Source organism: Myxocyprinus asiaticus, chromosome 25 (assembly GCF_019703515.2).
Source record: "Myxocyprinus asiaticus isolate MX2 ecotype Aquarium Trade chromosome 25, UBuf_Myxa_2, whole genome shotgun sequence".
Classification (NCBI taxonomy): domain Eukaryota; kingdom Metazoa; phylum Chordata; class Actinopteri; order Cypriniformes; family Catostomidae; genus Myxocyprinus; species Myxocyprinus asiaticus.
This window is the reverse complement of record NC_059368.1, coordinates 37,097,053-37,118,198: the sequence shown is the minus strand read 5'-3', so window position 1 is coordinate 37,118,198 and position 21,146 is coordinate 37,097,053. Positions and strand designations below refer to the sequence as shown.

The 21,146-nt window shown below is 37.8% G+C and overlaps 1 protein-coding gene across 1 annotated transcript; it reads right to left on the bottom strand.

Annotated features, from left to right (window-relative positions):
* Window positions 1–1,463: 1,463 nt before the first annotated feature.
* LOC127415833 (histone deacetylase 2) lies at window positions 1,464–19,183 on the bottom strand. The gene is made up of 14 exons (XM_051654816.1): window positions 19,016–19,183; window positions 17,941–18,053; window positions 12,572–12,689; window positions 12,308–12,382; window positions 11,879–12,017; window positions 10,843–10,984; window positions 10,137–10,229; window positions 8,053–8,161; window positions 7,606–7,746; window positions 7,372–7,480; window positions 6,178–6,308; window positions 5,460–5,615; window positions 4,176–4,218; window positions 1,464–1,910 (listed from the first exon to the last, which is right to left on the bottom strand). Exons 1-14 carry the CDS (start codon window positions 19,068–19,070, stop codon window positions 1,880–1,882), a joined length of 1,455 nt encoding a protein of 484 aa, XP_051510776.1. The 5' UTR covers window positions 19,071–19,183; the 3' UTR covers window positions 1,464–1,879.
* Window positions 19,184–21,146: the final 1,963 nt, after the last annotated feature.

The window sequence follows — 21,146 nt, the reverse complement described above, 5'->3', positions numbered from 1 at the left end:
ACTGTATATGTACTCAATATTTGGTAGGGGCTCCTTTTGCTTTAATTACTGCCTCAATTCGGCGTGGCATGGAGGTGATTAGTTTGTGGCACTGCTGAGGTGGTATGGAAGCCCAGGTTTCTTTGACAGTGGCTTTCAGCTCATCTGCATTTTTTGGTCTCTTGTTTCTCATTTTCCTCTTGACAATACCCCATAGATTCTCTATGGGGTTCAGGTCTGGTGGGTTTGCTGGCCAGTCAAGCACACCAACACCATGGTCATTTAACCAACTTTTGGTGCTTTTGGCAGTGTGGGCAGGTGCCAAATCCTGCTGGAAAATGAAATCAGCATCTTTAAAAAGCTGGTCAGCAGAAGGAAGCATGAAGTGCTCCAAATTTTCTTGGTAAACGGGTGCAGTGACTTTGGTTTTCAAAAAACACAATGGACCAACACCAGCAGATGACATTGCACCCCAAATCATCACAGACTGTGGAAACTTAACACTGGACTTCAAGCAACTTGGGCTATGAGCTTCTCCACCCTTCCTCCAGACTCTAGGACCTTGGTTTCCAAATGAAATGCAAAACTTGCTCTCATCTGAAAAGAGGACTTTGGACCACTGGGCAACAGTCCAGTTCTTCTTCTCCTTAGCCCAGGTAAGACGCCTTTGATGTTGTCTGTGTTTCAGGAGTGGCTTAACAAGAGGAATACGACAACTGTAGCCAAATTCCTTGACATGTCTGTGTGTGATGCCTTGACCCCAGCCTCAGTCCATTCCTTGTGAAGTTCACCCAAATTCTTGAATCGATTTTGCTTGACAATCCTCATAAGGCTGCGGTTCTCTCGGTTGGTTGTGCACCTTTTTCTTCCACACTTTTTCCTTCCACTCAACTTTCTGTTAACATGCTTGGATACAGCACTCTGTGAACAGCCAGCTTCTTTGGCAATGAATGTTTGTGGCTTACCCTCCTTGTGAAGGATTGTCTTCTGGACAACTGTCAGATCAGCAGTCTTCCCCATGATTGTGTAGCCTAGTGAACCAAACTGAGAGACCATTTTGAAGGCTCAGGAAACCTTTGCAGGTGTTTTGAGTTGATTAGCTGATTGGCATGTCACCATATTCTAATTTTTTGAGATAGTGAATTGGTGGGTTTTTGTTAAATGTGAGCCAAAATCATCACAATTAAAAGAACCAAAGACTTAAACTACTTCAGTCTGTGTGCACTGAATTTATTTAATACATGAGTTTCACAATTTGAGTTGAATTATTGAAATAAATGAACTTTTCCACGACATTCTAATTTATTGAGATGCACCTGTATATATATATATGCATTTTATTTTTTTCTTACATTATCTTGTCAGGCTCACCAAACAAATCTCACAGTTAATGCTAATTTGGTTTACTTACCACCACTGTTTTTAATTGAATGAATGTATTCCTAATATGATTTTGCATGGTTATCAAAGTAACAGACTTTACCACATATTATAAAATGTTTTATTATTCAAATACAAAATATCAAATTTAAACAAATATGAAATCAAAATGTCATCAGGACATCCACATTATGCTCTCTAATAAAACTTCTCATTACAAAACAGATTCCAAACTTTATTCCAAAAAAATAACCCCCGGTGGCCTAGTGTGACAAAAACAGGTTTCTCAGAGGAAGGAATAATAGGTGAAAAAGAGGGAGACAGACAGAGTGAGAGCTCTAAATGTTGTCAGCTGCTTCAAGATCCTATAGGTAACAATAATACAAAGGGAACTTTACTGACAGACACTCGTCTACACAGAGTAATAAATATGTTCTGCTTAAGAGTAAAGTCCAAAAAAGGGTGACCGAATGCTCTCTGCTCTAGGAGCCATAGAGTGCATTCATCCTCTTGGGCTGTCTCAGGCACTGCTCGTCTGTTCAGTCTTCACACTGGAAAATGAACAATGGTTAAACATACAGCACTCAGGTACTTCTTTAATCCACCTGAATGACAAAATCTCCTTTACTTATCTTTTTACCTTTTTAAGTCGATGCCGATATTCAGAGAGCAGAATGGCCGATAGGCCAAAAAGTCACTAGTTACGTTTAACTGCCAAAAAGCATTTACAAGTTAGAGGGAACTGCTGAGGAGGGAGAGGGATAATGAAATACGCAAGCACTTTAAACATCATGAGCTCCTAGGCGTCTGTTGCAGCTCTGATAGGCAGGATAGGTTAAATGAGACGTTGTTATACGCTGGTCTATTATTGTAGTAACATGGTGGCACATAACAAAACGAACTGTGGTCGTTTACATGTCTGTTGTGGCTACTAAACATGCAAGCAGGCGATTCTCTGCACACTTACGGCATGAGATTAATTGGCCAAACACAGAAATTTATCGGCAAATAATGAAAAAATTCTGAATATCGGACGACTTATCAGCCTCTGGTATATATCGGTCAACCGCTTCTAACGGGACCTGACCAAATGCTAGGTTTTGGAACAGATTTGAGTTAGTTTTTCCATGTATACCTCAGGGTTTTTAATCAGTGAAAAAATATATTAAAAATGAAATGCACAAACACTCATTCAGTGTGTATCAAAGCTTGGCAAGCATTTCTTTCTCTCAGATCCTATGCTTCTGTAAAAGCCACAAGTCAAGCATGATTTAATTTTTTTTTTTTTTTTTAAGAAAATGGGTTAACTGCCAAATTTAGTAAAGAACTACACTACCCATAATCCTGAATAGAGAACCACCAATGGAAACGAGAATCGTGGCAAAATATGTGACCATTCAGCCCCATAAAGCATTGTGAATAACGTAACCGAGTTAGTCGCCCGACGCTCCCAGACTACATATATTCTTGTACATGTTAATTTTGATTCAGAATTTCTTTTGACGAAAATGTCCTTTAAATTCAATAAATATTTTAGCATGTCATATTATTAATGTTAGTCATTTTTTACTCACACTTACACTAAAATGGCATATAATTTTAGTCAACAAAAAATAACATTTGTTGACGATGTGCAAAATGACAAAACCATGTATCAACTGTAACAGATAAAACTTTACCCCAAACATTCAAATATTCTGAAAAATGTATAAACTACTTACAAATTATTTAAACACGTATCAAACATGTGAAAGATCAATGTGTAATATGTAAGATGAAACAATGAGAAAACTGTCCTGAAAATCTAAGCTCCTGAAAGGACAGCATTTAATAATTATACTAAGGTATTTGTTCCATTTTAGAAGTAACTCTGTTGTGAATTCCTCTTTGCAACTTGCACATTTGCTTTATTGTCTGTTCAGACGTACTGTAAGTTGTAATATAATGTTTACGTTGTGGATAAAGCTGATTAATCTTACATACAGTGGATGTAATTCACCCTTTAGTAAAGTTTATAGTACAGGTGTTCAGCTCTTGGAGCTCAAGCAGGGGAATTTACAACATAGTATGACTATATTTTGCAATAAACTTCATATATATATATATATATATATATATATAGTATGGTAGACTTCTAATCACTGACAATAGGTCAATTGTTTTGTATTATACCACCGTTTCTGATTTGATTACGCCATTTGCAATCCTCAATGGAACGAGCAGTTCGGTCACTCCTAAAATATCCAGTTTTCAGATTTTCAAGCACATTTTTACTTATAATCAAATGCTGTAATACGACTGATCTTGGAGCTACTTGGTTTGGTTCATTGCATAACCCTTAATAGAAGAATTGGTAAAACTTCACAGTTAACATTACTTAACATTAGTTAGCATGAACTGACAATGAACAATACTTTTAAAGCATTTATTAATCTTAAAGTTAATGAAAACCTTTACTAATAATTTTTTTCAATCCAAAGTTGTATTAGTTAGCGCACTATGAACTAACACTAAACAACTGTATTTTTATTAACATAAATTAAGATGAATAAATGCTGTAAAAATATATTGTTAATAGTTCATGATACCTAATGCATTAACTAATTTTAATGAATGGAACCTTATTGTAAAGTGTTACAAAAGAAATTTATAAAATCTCTATGGAGAAAATGAATGGGACTGCTTCGGTTACCAGGGGCGCATAAACCCCAGAAGCCCACCAGTCTTACTAGTCATCACAACACATGGATGCACAATTTAATTTGAACATGTGCCTTATTTTTGACCTTTTTGCATTCTTTGTGCGCTTTCCTTACCTTTTTGCATCAACCTTTTCTGAGTTTTCCTCTTCTTTCTCCTCTGAATTGGGAAAAAGGAAAAAAAGTATACATTACAAACTGCAATAAAGTGTGGTATCTCTTCTAGGATACATGTTCATTGCGATTTCGGAGGTGTGGGAACCCTCAAATTGGTGATGTCGTCAAAATATGGGTTTAGTAATAGGCCTGTGTGGTATGTAATTCACTGAAGTTTTTTTGTTTCAGATGAATACATTTTACTGGAATTCATTTTTACTAGGATAATGATTTGTCTGTCATTATTTATGCATGTCCTTATTCAAATTAATTGGGAAATACATTACAATTAATATTTTGTTTAGTGTTTTACATTAGTTGACAAAAAACGTGAATGAGTTTGTCAAATCTAATGACAGCTGGGACAAGTTTCCTTCTTCTTACTCCAGGTTGGGGGTCATCTTATAGAACATGCTAAATTGAAATCTAATTATGTAAAAAAAAAAAATTGCATCCCCAATTTGGAATGCCCAATTACCACTACTTAGTAGGTCCTCGTGGTGACCCGGATTGAGGTGAGTAACCGCGTGGCGGAGGACAAGTCTCAGCTGCCTCCGCTTTTGAGACCGTCAATCCACACAACTTATCACGTGGCTCGTTGTGCATGACACCGTGGAGACTCCCAGCATGTGGAGGCTCATGCTACTCTCCGCGAGACATACACAACTTACCATGCGCCCCAATGAGAGCAAGAACCACTAATTGCGACCACGAGGAGGTTACCCCATGTGACTCTACCCTCCCTAGCAACCGGGCAAATTTGATTGCTTAGAAGACCTGGCTGGAGTCACTCGACTCCAGGGGCGGTAGTCAGCGACAATACTCACTGAGCTACCCAGGCCCCTAATAATGTTACAATTTAAAAGTAAATGCACATTGTTCTTAACAGAGGAATCAGACACCTTCTATACAACTACCTTTTACTCTATATGGTATTCTGATAATATTATTTGTAATGAAATTAAATTATAAAAGAGTTTAAAATTCTTCAATGTGGCGTGAAGAAGCATTTTCACTGGTGAATCCCTCTACCAGCGTCCGCAAGTGACAAGAGCAAAGCATAAAGAACTAGAAATATTTTCGAACAAGTGCACTTGCTAATTAGAGACGGAATGTGTGAAATGGATCAAACAAAAACTGCATCGGAGAATACAATACGCCGTTCCGGACCGTTTTGGCCCAATTCAACCCCTGCGTATAAACAGATAACCTATTCACAGACACACAACTCTATCAAACTCTTACCAGCTTTCTTCTCTTCTGCCTCTTTCTTCTCCTCCTCTATACGTGCCCTTTTGGCTCCCTTCTTGTGATTGGCTACATTCCTGCGACCGCCCTCTCCTTCATCTTCAGAGTCAGAGAACTCCTCATCACAGGCAATTCTCTTATCAGAAGCACGGACTAGATGCGGACACATAAAAGGAGAAACTTTCAGAGTAAGCCGGCATGTATTAGCTGCATCCAAGACATGTTTCAGTTCTCACTGAAATCTAAATACTGCTGCTATGTGGTTAAAATCAGTCAATCAGAGCATTTTAGATTAAGTTGAAGTTAAATCTGGTCCACTAACTGTTCGTGGTGGCGGAAAAAAAAAAAATATACATACTAACTGGCCAAATTTTTAACTCAACATTAACAGTTTATAGAACTGTTGTAAAAAACACATCTTGTTCAAGTGAATGAGTTTTTGTCATAAAAAGCACAGCACAAGATGTTTTGCTTGTGCTAATGACCAAATTACAGAGGCGCTGACACAGCAGCACTCTTGCTAGTGAGATACTGCTTAAATTTACAGCTATGTGGAGATTGATTTTGGACTAATAAGATTTCATAGTGAGCGGAATCTTGCAACATGACAGAATTAGAAACAATGTGAGCGACAAAAGACATTTTTTTTTTTTTTTTTTTAAGTTGCTCCTAGATGGGACAGCTGCTAAGAGAGTGGACTGTGTCTGTATCTTACTGGAAAGGCGTTTATCTGGGTCCTCCGTGTCTTCGTCTACGGTGTCGTCTGGAATGCTGTCTTCTGGAATAGCCTGCATCTGGACACCAGGAGCGTGAGGAAGCATTCGTAGATTCTCAAACAAACGCTGCCTGTCACAAACGGAGCAAACACGCTCAGGCACTGGACAATAATCAACTACTATAAAAATAGCAATAGCCACCCTTAATATTATGTCTCTAACTGAAAGAATTCTTAACGAATATGAAATGACCAAAACAAAAAACTGTGGCATCTGTGTTTTTTGTTGTTTTAAACAGGCATACTGAGTATGTTGAGCTGTGTATGCCACAATTTACATAAATAGTTGCTTTTTTTAATTGATTACTCATTTATATGAATAAGTGTAACTCTAGATCTGTTCTAACCAGGTTGCATTAATTGAAAAAATGTCCGCCATTTACCGAATTTTTAAAACATTGACTGATAATTAAGAATACTTTTTCGGGGCCTGGGTAGCTCAGTGGTAAAAGACGCTGGCTACCACCCCTGGAGTTCACTAGTTCGAATCCCAGGGTGTGCTGAGTGACTCCAGCCAGGTCTCCTAAGCAACCAAATTGGCCCGGTTTCTAGGGAGGGTAGAGTCACATGGGGTAACCTCCTCGTGGCCACTATAATGTGGTTCGTTCTCGGTGGGGCACGTGGTGAGTTGAGCGTGGATGCTGTGAAGCCTCCACACGCGCTGTGTATCCGTGTCAACGCACTCAACAAGCTGCACAGATGAGATGCACAGGTTGACGGTCTCAGACGCGGAGGCAACTGGGATTCGTCCTCCGCCACTCGGATTGAGGCGAATCACTACGCGACCACGTGGACTTAAGAGCACTTTGGGAATTGGGCATTTCAAATTGGGAGAAAAAGAATGCTTTTTCATTTTTATAGAAAAATGCCTTTGCATCATTTCTCCTGTTTGACCGAGGGTAAGGGATCCGTGGCAGCCAATAAAAACTGCTTATTATCCCACTGTAGCTCTACGTTACTGCATCCCCCTACGCAGTATGTGTGGAACATTATGATGCGGAAAATACGGCAAAGGCCCCGTACAATTGCGCACTTGTAGACTTGCAGTCAGTCAAATTAACGTGTAAAGATGATTTGTAGCACAACCTCTGGTTCTAACATCCTTTTGGATTCATGTTTAAAAGCAATACATACTTGATCTTGTCCATGTACTCATGTGTGTTCTGATTGGTCATGTTGGACGGATTGATGTGCAGTTTGAAGTCAGGACCAAAATACTCAAAATAGTCATTATATGGCAGCTCTATAGAGTGAGACAGAGAGAATCCATTATTTACAAACAGACACAAATAAAGTAAATACATTTATACCCAGAAAAGAGTATACAGAGATCTACTGAACAAGACAGAAGCACAACCATGTTTGTACCATCAGGTATGTCTGTGTCCAAAGCCACGGCTGTCTCGTATGTCCAACAGCGAGCAACGTTACGGATGGTATAGCCCCCACCACCCAACATCAGCAACGGCAGGTTAAACGTCTTTATGTACTCCACACATTTCGCATGGCCTGAGAAGAATTCAGATTGTATAAACTCAGAAATGAGAACGCGCTGCATAAAAGTGATAATAAATGAAATGTGTCATTAAAACAGAGAAATTTAGGAATATCGACCTATTCAAATGATCAAACTCAATAATTATCCTTCAATGGTAGTAGTTCTAGTTCTGATTCCACTTCATGATTCTGATTCTTTAACAATTATTTTAGTACTTTTGAGGAAAACAACTAACATCCTGGGAAACTAGTTCTCGATTCCCAATCCTAAACACAGCAGAATATTGCTGGACACTCGAGAGATATCAGGCTGCTTACCGCGGATGGTGAGGTTGAAGCAGCCCAATCTGTCTCCAGAGAGAGAGTCTGCACCACACTGTAACACCACTGCACTGGGCTGGTACATTTCCATCACTTTAGACATCACCTGCACACACAGATACAACCAGTTTTATCAAAACACCACTGCAGAACTACTGCACTGGCCAGGCGCTGCCAGTCACTTTAGACATTACATGTTCACAAACGTTCACCACTGGGGATGTCAAACATGCATACTAGGAATGTCCTTCATTGAGTTTTTTATTGAGAAAGCCTAGTCTATAGGCTATAAACACAAGCTGTTATCTTTTTTAATATCTCATTATTTAAGTAGTTTTATTTTACATTTGACTTTTTTCCTTTTTTAATGTTTGTGACATTTAAATCCTTGATTCTGCTGTCAGCTACCTGAAAAAACCCAAGCATGGTTTACTTAATTTGTATTGTAATTTGTAACTGTTTCGTATCTGTTTGTACCTGGTAGACATCTCATGTTGGATGAAAGAACATCACCTCCAACTGAACCTAGCAAAGACTCATCAACAATTGTACCATCCAGGACAGCCAGAAATCTTGGGGTTGTGTTTGACGATCAGCTGAACTTCACAGACCACATCGCAAAGACAGCCCAATCATGCAGATTTGTACTGAACAACAGTAGGAAGATCAGACCTTTCCTATCAGAGCATTCTACACAACTCCTTGCCAGGCTCTTGTTATCTCAAGACTGGACTACTGCAATGCTCCTCTGGCAGGCCTTCCTGCATGAACAGTCAAACCTCTGTAACTGATCCAGTACGCGGCGGCGCATGTGGCCTTGAACTAGCCCAAGAAAGCGCACCTCACGCTTCTCCTCATTAAACTGCACTGGCTGCAAATTCAAGGCATTGATGCTCGCATTTAAATCAGCCACTAGCTTTGCACCCACGATCTACACTCACAAATTCAACTCTATTTGCGTTACAGAAGCTTGTGATCAGTGGGTGAGCGGTGCCTCGTGGTGCCATCTCAGAGGCAAAAAAAAAAAAAAAAAAAGCTTTCCCGGACTTTCACTGTTCCTCACTGGTAAAATGACCTTTCGAACTCCACCAGAGCAGCAGATTCTCTAGCTAGCCGTAAGCACTTGACCCAATCCTATTAATGCACTAACTAACTGTCTTTCTGCTTCTTAACCCTTCTGTTATGTTTGGGTTCAAATTGACCCCACAGCAACTTTGCCATCTCTTAAAAATACGCTAATTTTATTTTACTGACTATTCCTTGATTTATTAGAAGAACACATAAATAAGTACTTCAGAAGTAACAGAGTTTTCAATATTCCTGTATACATTTTGACTATATCGGTGATGTGTAGGTTCATTTTGACCCCATCCTCTTTTATGGTAAGCAACCTGGAAAAATATACAGCTTTATATACAGATTCTTTTACTCTTCTGTCTTACCTTTTCTTGCTGAATTTCTCCCATGAAACTGTCAACTTATAACAAATGTATCCCCTATCTTTATGCCCTAACATGCGTTTTCTCCCATATTGAGGGGAAATATAAACACATTACCCAAATCTATACTACACAAGGATAAAAAAAAAAAAAAATCTATTCTTCTTTCACCACTATCTCTCATCTTCCTCTACTTGTAATTTGAGCAAACCGAAACTTTGTATTGCCGCACTTTTCATATAACTGCCTCTTTAGGATGAATCGCTTTTTGCTGTATTCCTCAGCTAAATGAATAAATGTATCTTCATTCTTTTGAATAATCCATAGTTTCATTTTTATACTGGCTGTTTACTTTAATAATGAAAAACAAACAAACCAAAATTTCAGCACCTTTGAGATATATTGGGACTTTGAGAAACCAAAATTAGTTAACATTTATAATAATTTACTCTTTAAATAAAGGGTGTTCCATAGTATATTCCTTTTTGCTGTGAAAATTGCTATTGGAAATTTTGTAATATAATTTTTGGTATAGTAACAACCCTAATGCAAACATCTATTGGTCTGATGTAAGATGAAGCACACATACAGACCTGGCTGAATTTAGATTACACACACAGAACACCAGAAGCTCACACTCACAGGTTTAAATATCTGTTCATATGACTCATCATCAATTCCATCTCTCAGAGGGAAGTTTACTGCATAGTATTTTCCTTTTCCTGCACCAATATCCTGCAAAACATAGAACAAACACTCAATAAACAGCAGAAAAACATTGTAAACTCCAGAGGTTTTTTTTATGTCATTCATAATAAATTAAATTGATAGTTCACCCCAAAAATGAAAATTCTTTAATCACTTACTTGCCGTCATGTTATTCCAAAACGGTATGACTTGCTTTCTTCCGTGGAGCAAAAAATGAGATGTTAGGCAGAATTTTAGTTACTGATAGCCTCAGTTACCATTCACTATAATTGCATTTGATTTCCTTTCAATGACAGTGAATGATGACTGAGACTGAACATTCTGCCAAACATCTCCCTTTGCATTCCACTGAAGAAAGTCATATGGGTTTAGCATAATGTGAGGGTAAGTAAATGACAGAAAAAAATTTTTTTCAACTAATTCTTTAACATAAACACTGCAGCCACAGGAATCTTTTCTAATCTTCACATTTAGAAGTCTGATATGGATAAAAAGAGAAACAATGATCATTACGTACAAAAGCAATGAAAAAGATGACTTCTGATTGCTGACTATTTTAAAATGTCTCCCTAGCTGTTTTTTCCCTTAAGACTGCTCTTTCCACCCTGACAGTACTGTATCATGAGAGACTGCCTCGCACCCGCAGGTCTCCTGTGCCAGGAAAATATTCTCCATATTTGTGGAAGGACACCGTCATCACTCGGTCAGTGGTGTAAAACGCCTCCTCCACGCCATCACCATGATGAATATCAATGTCGATATACAGCACCCTCTGGTGGTACCTGTGAGAAACACATGATTGGGAGGAATGAGGAGGAAGTTTTAACCGACAACAGGGATCCAAACCAAAAAAACAAAAAAGCTTTATAAACACTGCCTGTAAAGTATAATAATGTTTAGAAGTCTGTGCTAGTTAGTAACGCTGTTAAAAGGAATAGTTTACCTAGAAATGAAAATTCTGTCATCATTTACTCGTGCCTCATGTTGCCCCAAATCTGTATGATTGTATTTTTACTGTGGAGCACAAAGCAAATGATATGCAGAATGTTATGGGCTGACAGCTTCAGTCACCATTCACTTTAATTGCACTGGAAAAAGATGCAGTAAAAGTGAATGGTGACTGAGACAAACATCTCATTTTGTGATCCACAGAAGAACCAAAGTGAAACGGGTTTGTAACGATATGTGAGGGTTGAGTAAATGACACAATTTAATTTTTGTGTGAACTATAACCTTTAAAGGAACAGTTGTTATGCACAAAGAATTCAAATCACAAAAAGAGTATGGAAGATAAAGTGGCGATTTATAGAAAAAAAACTCAAATATTGATTTGTTTCTCACCCACATCTATCATATCGCTTCAGAAGAGACAGACTAAACCATTGGAGTCTTGCTTTTACAATCAAATCCTATGAAGGATTACTTTTATGCTGCCTTTATATGCTTTTTGGAGCTTCAAAGTTCTGGGCACCATTCATTTGCATTGAAAGGGCTTACAGAGCTGAGGTATTCTTCTAAAAATATTTGTGTTCTGCAGAAGTAAGTCATACACATCTGGGATGGCATGAGGGTGAGTAAATGATGACAGAATTTTTATTTTTTGTGTGAACTACTGTACCCCTTTAAAATTAACCAGAATCTAAAAGAAAAAGGTGACAGTTTGACAGATAGCTCACTTGAGCAGTTCCAGAATGGCGAGAACAATGTCATTGACGTAGCAGAATCCTGATGCTTCTGATTTCTTAGCATGATGAAGACCACCGGCCCAGTTTACTGCAATGTCAGTCTGCTGCCTGTTCAACTTCACAGCACCAGCTGTATATATAGGAGCGTGAAGGAGAGAAAAAGGTGATTAAAAAGAGACTACTCCATTAGAGAACTTGCAACACTCGTATTCTTATTTTCAATGAGCCCTCACAAAATCAGGTACATGGACTAGTGATCTATACTGATTTTTAGCCCTTTTAGAATATCAGCATCAGCTGATATTCAACAGTGTTGCTATTTTTTATGATATTTTATTTCAGTCAACTACTACCACTAAGAAAATGTGCATGGACACAGACAGTCATTAAAAAGAATGTACCACAATAGCAGTCACTCACCTGCAGAACCTCCAGTGGAGAGCTGGCAGAACTCAAATAGACCGTCAAAGACTGGGCAATCCTCTCCAACATTAACTAAACAAACACACATCAAATTACTAATATTAATCAGACATATCCACATGAGCAAACTTAGCACATACACAAGAGACTGATATTCCTAAATTCTAGACAATTCTAATTCTATGATAAATATTGCAGAGAATTTTAATCCTCATGCATGTTGTGAATATTACAGTACAGTTTTTTTTGTAACAGACTTACAACGTTGCATCTGCTTGCTAAACTCTGACATGTTGTCTGGACGGATGGAGCGCAGAAACTTGATGTAGTCATCGCTGTGGTACTTGGTCATTTCTTCTGCAATGGCTTTATGGGGTCTCTGGAAGGTCACAAAGCACATTATCGGATTAAAGACAGGTCACCTATTTCTCTTGTGTTCTTACAAGTCACACAATAAAAGTGAGTGATCCACCAAAGAAGGTGTAGGAAAAGGACATTCATTTAAGCATTTAGTGTGTAGAATTAAATAATGTGGGTTATTATTATTATTCATGAAATTATACACAAAGACAAGGGTTAAGGTTCACATGCAAACTGTGTTAAAAGTAAAATAGACATAATATGCATTGTGCATTTACACACAGAAAGACACAAATGTTCTGGGTTCAATACAAATTCAAAAAGGAATGTTGGCACGAGTAATGCAGAATATTCTTTTATTTATATATCCTAAAAAATAGCAGTGAAATTTTTTTACTTTAAAATATGATACAAATTTTAAAAATGTTTGTCCACCAAATCAAAATCATGTGGTGTAACCAACATGTAGGTAGCCATTTTGTGAAAATAAATAAATAATAATAATAATAATAATGATGATATATATGTATATACATACATATGTACTGTGCATCCGGAAAGTATTCACAGCGCTTCACTTTTTCCACATTTTGTTATGTTACAGCCTTATTCCAAAATGGATTTAATTCATTATTTTCCTCAAAATTCTACTAACAATACCGCATAATGACAACATGAAAGAAGTTTGTTTGAAATCTTTACAAATTTATAAAAAATTAAAAAAAAATCACATGTACGTAAGTATTCACAGCCTTTGCCATGACACTCAAAATTGAGCTCAGGTGCATCCTGTTTCCACTGATCATCCTTGAGATGTTTCTACAACTTGACTGGAGTCCACCTGTGATAAATTCAGTTGATTGGACATGATTTGGAAAGGTCCCACTGTCTACATAAGGTCCCACAGTTAACAGTGCATGTCAGAGCACAAACCAAGCCATGAAGTCCAAGGAATTGTCTGTAGACCTCTGAGACAGGATTGTATCGGGGCACAGATCTGGGGAAGGGTACAGAAAAACTTCTGCAGCATTGAAGGTCCCAATGAGCACAGTGGCCTCCATCATCCGTAAATGGAAGAAGTTTGGAACCACCAGGACTCTTCCTAGAGCTGGCCGCCCAGCCAAACTGAGTGATCGGGGGAGAAGGGCCTTAGTCAGGGAGGTGACCAAGAACCCGATGGTCACTCTGACAGAGCTCCAGCGTTTCTCTGTGGAGAGAGGAGAACCTTGCAGAAGAACAACCATCTCTGCAGCACTCCACCAATCAGGCCTGTATGGTAGAGTGGCCAGACGGAAGCCACTCCTCAGTAAAAGGCACATGACAGCCTGCCTGGAGTTTGCCAAAAGGCACCTAAAGGACTCTCAGACCATAAGAAACAAAATTCTCTGGTCTCTTTGGCCTGAATGGCAAGAGTCATGTCCGGAGGAAACCAGGCACCGCTCATCACCTGGCCAATACCATCCCTACAGTGAAGCATGGTGGTGGCAGCATCATGCTGTGGGGATTTTTTTCAGCGGCAGGAACTGGGAGACTAGTCAGGATCGAGGGAAAGATGAATGCAGCAGTGTACAGTGACATCCTTGATGAAAACCTGCTCCAGAGCACTCTGGACCTCAGACTGGGGCGAAGGAACATCTTCCAACAGGACAACGACCCTGAGCACACAGCCAAGATGACAAAGGAGTGGCTCCGGGACAACTCTGTGAATGTCCTTGAGTGGCCCAGCCAGAGCCCAGACTTGAACCCGATTGAACATCTCTGGAGAGATCTGAAAATGGCTGTGCACCGACGCTCCCCATCCAACCTGATGGAGCTTGAGAGGTCCTGCAAAGAAGAATGGGAGAAACTGCCCAAAAATAGGTGTGCCAAGCTTGTAGCATCATACTCAAAAAGACTTGAGGCTGTAATTGGTGCCAAAGGTGCTTCAACAAAGTATTGAGCAAAGGCTGTGAATAGTTATGTTCAAGTGTTGTTTTTTTTTTTTTTTTTTCTTTTTAATAAATTTGCAAAGATTTTAATCAAACTTCTTTCACGTTGTCATTATGGGGAATTGTTTGTAGAATTGAGGAAAATAATTAATTTAATCCATTTTGGAATAAGGCTGTAACATAACAAAATGTGGAGAAAGTGAAGTGCTGTGAATACTTTCCGGATGCACTGTATATGTATTCACTACGTGAATGCAATCATTCAAAAGATTATATTTTTAAGACACCGAGTCAAGTTAGTAAGCAGAAATGGGTCAAGGGTGAGTCTCCTCTTTAGATAAACTGGTGTCCAGATCCTCTGACTTAAGTCACATGGTTATCAAAACTACAAACAAGCCCTGCAATGACATCATTAGACGGAACACAAGGCAGGACTCACTGGGACACAGGCCTTATCAGCTGGAACAAACAATAGAACAATACATTCAAATGCAACAGAGCAAAGTAAGGCAGAAATATACTTGTATTTGTGTAGTAATTAATGACCTAAAATGTAAGCATGTGCATGCTGGACGGAGTCGAGCGACAGTCGTATTATTTAGGTCCTTTAATTCGATTTTGCATAATTATTAACTAATATTTTATTACTTTTTCATCATTTTGGTCACATTTTGGATTTTTAAAAATGAACAAATAAATTTATCATTAAATTGCGCTATTTATAAGTATTTACATAGATTTGTTCAATGCGTGGGTAAAACCGGTACTGTCTCTTTAACAAAAAACTGCATTTCTCTAAACAGCGCCTTTAAATGAGCGCAAGAGGACTTGAATGTGCAATGCATTAGGATTAAATGTTTTTTTGTAGTTGTTTTTGATCAACAACTGACTGTTAAGAACAGAAAGGGTATTAAAAGAGACAAATGGGTCGCATGGATCTCGTCCTTGAACACACATTACACGGAACAACTTTTACTCTCAACACACTGTGAAAGGATCTCGCTGCTGAACACTTCACGACTAAACTACACAATTACTGGTGAGTGAAATGTAAACATTTACCAGCCAGCTGCCACATAAATTCACTTTAGTCGCATAGTGCGAAATTTGGTTGCAAATGCAAGTGATTTCCTCTCATTGTAGTAGAGGGTTGCACATTAGTTGAAAGATCGATCTTGGGATTTAAGAATCAATATCTTTCAAATGAAGATCGCGATGCATCGGAAAAACAATATTTTTACCCACCCACCCCTACATTGAATAACCATATTGTGATGCCTATTGTTGGACAATCCTGTCAGTGAATTAAATACTTCCTCTTATGTAATTTTCTTTTTATTTGGAAATTGATAATAGTCCATGTATAAAAATAAAAAACTCAACTTGGTTTAAATCATTCTTCTCATAATACTAAATATCACATTATGCCACATTTTAGCCTGATATGTTGTTGATCAATATTTTTATTATTATAAACTTTTCTCAAGAGACTCAAGATCATTCCAAAGCAATGAAACAAAGAAAATAATGCATAAATATATATATATATTTTTTTTTTTTTTTTTTTTAAATCCAATAAACACTTTTTGCAGAAAATAAATATTAAATAAATATAAACACTTCTTGAAGAAAAAAAAAGACTGAATTAATGCAAAGCACATTTTTTTAGCTTTCATAGTATCCTTTTGCGTGCTTCATTTTGAGGAGGTAAAACAAATTGCTTGTATTTTGACAGTTTGCAGATTACATTTTTCTGCTCCGTGTTGGCTTTTGTGAACCAACACCACAGATATTGCACCTGTTTTAATAACAAGAAAACTTATTTGGGAGTCGTCCCATTCTATTTAGATGTTTTTTTCTCTCAGGGTTTTCCTAGGTCAAAAATGATTGAGTAGCATGAGTGATCCTGCTCTGTGCTGCTCTCCTGTAAACATCGAGAATCCCGCTGGACTCACGCACACTTGTGTGCTCCAGAGAAAGCGCACGCAACACTCTCATGAAACACAGATGAGTGTGTCAGATGAAGCGCCGAACGCGAGATGAATGTTACTGAATTTGATTGGGTGGCCACCGAAAATGTTTTAATGCCATAAAAACTCAATGTTTCTTAAATTCTCTCAGTCTCATGTGAAGCCCTACCCACTGATAGATAAGTCCACGCTGTACACATGGATATTTACATATCGCGATATACACAATATAGAGTTGAAGTCAGAAGTTTACATACACTTAGGTTGAAGTCATTAAAACTAATTTTTTAACCACTCCACAGATTTCATATTAGCAAAGTATGGTTTTGGCAAGTCGTTTAGGACATCTACTGTGTGCATGACACGAGTAATTTTTCCAACAATTGTTTACAGACCGATTTTCACTTTTAATTGACTATATCACAATTCCAGTGGGACAGAAGTTTACATACAATAAGTTAACTCTGCCTTTAAGCAGCTTGGAAAATTCCAGAAAATGATGTCAAGCCTTTAGACAGTTAGCCAATTAGCTTCTGATAGGAGATGTACTGAAATGGAGGTACATACATACACAAGTATACCTCCAAAGTTGTGGCAAAATGGCTTAAGGACAACAAATCAAGGTATTGGAGTGGCCATCACAAAGACATGACCTCAATCCGATAAAAAAATCTGTGGGCAGAACTGAAAAAGCGTGTGCGAGCAAGGACTCAGGTAACAAACCTGACTCAGTTACACCAGTTCTGTATGGAGGAATGGGTCAAAATTCCAGAAATGTATTGTGAGAAGCTTGTGGAAGGCTACTCAAAACAATTGACCCAAGTTAAACTATTTAAAGGCAATGCTACTAAATACTAAGAAAGTGTATGTAAACTTCTGACCCACTGAGAATGTGATGAACGAAAGAAATCATTCTCTCTACTATTATTCTGACATTTCACATTGTTAAAATAAATCCTACCTGATCTAAGACAGGGAATTTTTTCTACGATTAAATGAAAAATAGGAATTGTTAAAAATCTAGTTTAAATGTATTTGGCTAAGGTGTATGTAAACTACTAAAACAAAATCTCTATCGATTGACACATTATATCGTCACATATATATATATATATATATATATATATATATATATATATATATATATATATAACCTCGTCATATCGCCCATTCCTACACGTTTACATGACATTTTAAACAGAGGAATTATTGCTTTAGCCCAACTGAAATCGAACTTTTAAAGTGCATGTAAACACACTCACGGTAAAGCTGATCCTTGCCCTGTAGGCATCCACTGAAAATGCATTACCGTACACACATTTTTCCTTTTAATTATTCATCTCAAGGAATCACACTGGCTTCTTTAACTCACATAAATCTCCATCTTCCTGTACAGGCCATAGTTCAGCAGGAGGTTATGAGTCATGCGGATTCTGTGGGGCTTCATTGGATGACCCTGTCCATAGTAATAATTCCCAATATCCCCTGGAGATGGAAGAATATAGATATTTTATACAGTGCATCAGAAAACAAACAGATCCCATAGGGTTCCCAGTTCCCACACCTTTTTACGAATAGTCCAACCTCCAGTACTTCTCCACAATTACTGGATGAGTGGTTTCAAAAATACTTATATATATATATATATATATATATATATTGCACACAGAGATCAATAGCTGAAGGATCCGTTCAAAGCCAAGCGTAACTACTAAATGTAGGCTTATACTGATAACAGAAACATCTATTAAATAAGATCTTACCAATTTCCATACACAACATAAATTAGAATTATACAATGCTCTATTTTCTTTCAGTGAGTGAACTCTTAAGTTAAACTTGGGCTTTCTTTCTTTAAATCCATAGCCAATAAAGCCATCAGGTTTTCCTTTTCCTAAAACGCTGAGCCATAATTATTAAGGAAACAAATTAAAACACGTATATCGCAAATCACTATAAACAAGACAATCCAGTTGATCAGTGATGTAATTCACGAATAATTGAGTCTGCGCATGCGCAATACCCGTATCACTGCGCAGGCCCTGGCGGCAATATGATTTAAACTTATTTGTACACTTTCACACTTATCACGCCTGTTCATAAAGATTTTAAAACCCCACGCGTTCACTAAGTGTAGTAACCCATAACAGTGTGCAATCATATGGAGACAGATCTAAGTTTTCCAGAGCCTTAATTTACTGTCTTATTAAGATGCCGGAGACACAAAGCAGCTCCGCTAGCATACGTGCTAACCGAGCAACAACTTCATTCATAAACTCGCATGATAAACTCTACTGGACCAGTACTCAGCAGACATGTAAAATAAGACAGATTAGATCACATTTCATCCGGCTATATTGTAGACAGTGTTCGTTTGGAAAGCGTTGGGTTAAATGTTGACGGGAATGAGCTCATTTGGATTATTAAACGGAACCGAAGCGTCTTACCGTCATAATAATAACAAACTTTCTTCTTAGTGCCGCTCTGCAGGGTGTACGCCATGATCGCTATGAAGAATAATCACACACCCGTATAAAAAGACAAGTGCAACAGAAAATAGCGTGGGCAACAGAAGATAATGCCCGTAATAAAAGAGACAGAAAGAAATGGGGTAAAGTGGGAGGAGTAACTGCAGAAATGGGGGCGGATGGTGCTGGAGATTCAAGATATTGTAATTTTTCTGAATCTCATTAATTATAGGCTATATATATATATATATATATATATATATATACACATACACACACACACACACACACACACACACACACACACACTGGCGACCAAAAGTTTGAAATAATGTACAGATCTTACCCGTCCGGTAAAATACAGGATCGTCCCGTATTTAAAGATAAAATTATGAGTTATGTCCCGTATTGCTGGTCAGATAGCGTCAGGGTGAAATCGTTCCAGATTGCTAATTTAACATCGATATAAGTTGGAAAATGTGCCTATGGAAAAGTCCACAAATGGTAGTACAACTGTGGATTTTTTTCTATATAAATGTTCAATAAGATCAAACAATGTATGAATACAATCACTGAGTCATAAAGACAAGTACAGGTGAAGGGAAAAAAATAGGTATAAACCAACCAAAATGTATACATAAGATAAAGGAGACAAATAATCGGAAAGATACAAATACATTTATTTGTAACATATAAAAGATTTTTTTTTTACAAGTCAGGGGTCAGGAAAGTTCTAATTTCAGCATATAAGAGAGGGTATCATTTTTTTTTTTTTTTTATTAATAACACATATTAACAACGCATTTTTTGCTAAAACTGTGGAGGATGTGGTTAGGGGCCGTGATCCCCCATTTAAGTGTCCCTTATTTTAAAACTTCAGAAGTGGCAACCCTAAACACAGCTGAAAGCTATTTGATTCGTTAAATGAAGCTTAACATTGTCTTTGTGTTTGTTTTTGGGTTGCCACAGTATGCAATAGACTGGAATGTCTTAAGGTCAATATTAGCTCAAAAATGGCAAAAAAGAAACAGCTTTCTCTAGAAACTCATCAGTCAATCATTGTTTTGAGGAATGAAAGCTTAACAGTGCTTGAAATTGCCAAAAAACTGAAGATTTCATACAAAGGTGTACACTACAGTCTTCAAAGACAAAGGACAACTGGCTCTAACAACGACATAAAGAGATGTGGAAGGCCAAATGTACAACTAAACAAGAGGATAAGTACATCAGAGTCTCTAGATTGAGAAATAGACACCTCACATGTCCTCAGCTGAAAGCTTCATTGAATTCTACCTGCTCAACACCAGTTTCATGTACAACAGTAAAGAGAAGACTCAGGGGTGCAGGCCTTATGGGAAGAATTGCAAAGAAAAAGCCACTTTTGAAACAGAAAAACAAAAAGAAACGGTTAGAGTGGGCAAAGAAACACAGACATTGGAAAACAGATTATTGGAAAAGTGTGTTATGGATCTTAACCCCATTGAGCTTTTGTGGGATCAGCTAGACTGTAAGAGGTGTGAGAAGTGCCCGACGAGACAGCCACATCTATGGCAAGTGCTACAGGAAGCGTGGGGTGAAATGTCACCTGAGTATCTGGACAAACTGACAGCTAGAATGCCAAGGATCTGCAAAGCTGTCATTGCTGCACGTGGAGGATTTTTTGATGAGAACACTTTGAAGTAGTTTAAGAAGTTCTGAACATTTTTTTTCAAATTGTAATAGTAATTTTTCACATTATTAATGTCCTATACATTGTGATTAGTTAAATGCCACTTTGGTGAATAAAAGTACCAATTTCTTACTATAAGAGCAAAATCTGTACATTATTCCAAACTTTTGGCTGCCAGTGTGTGTGTGTGTGTGTGTGTGTGTGTGTGTGTGTGTGTATATATATATATATATATACACAGGGTTGGGAGGGTTACTTTTGAAATGTATTCCACTACAGATTACAGAATACATGCTGTAAAATGTAATTTGTAATGTATTCCGTTAGATTACTCAAGGTCAGTAACGTATTCTAAATACTTTGGATTACTTCTTCAGCACTGGTAGATTTTTTGACTTGTTTTGACTATAAAAACTCTGCCAGTACAGTAAGACAAAATAC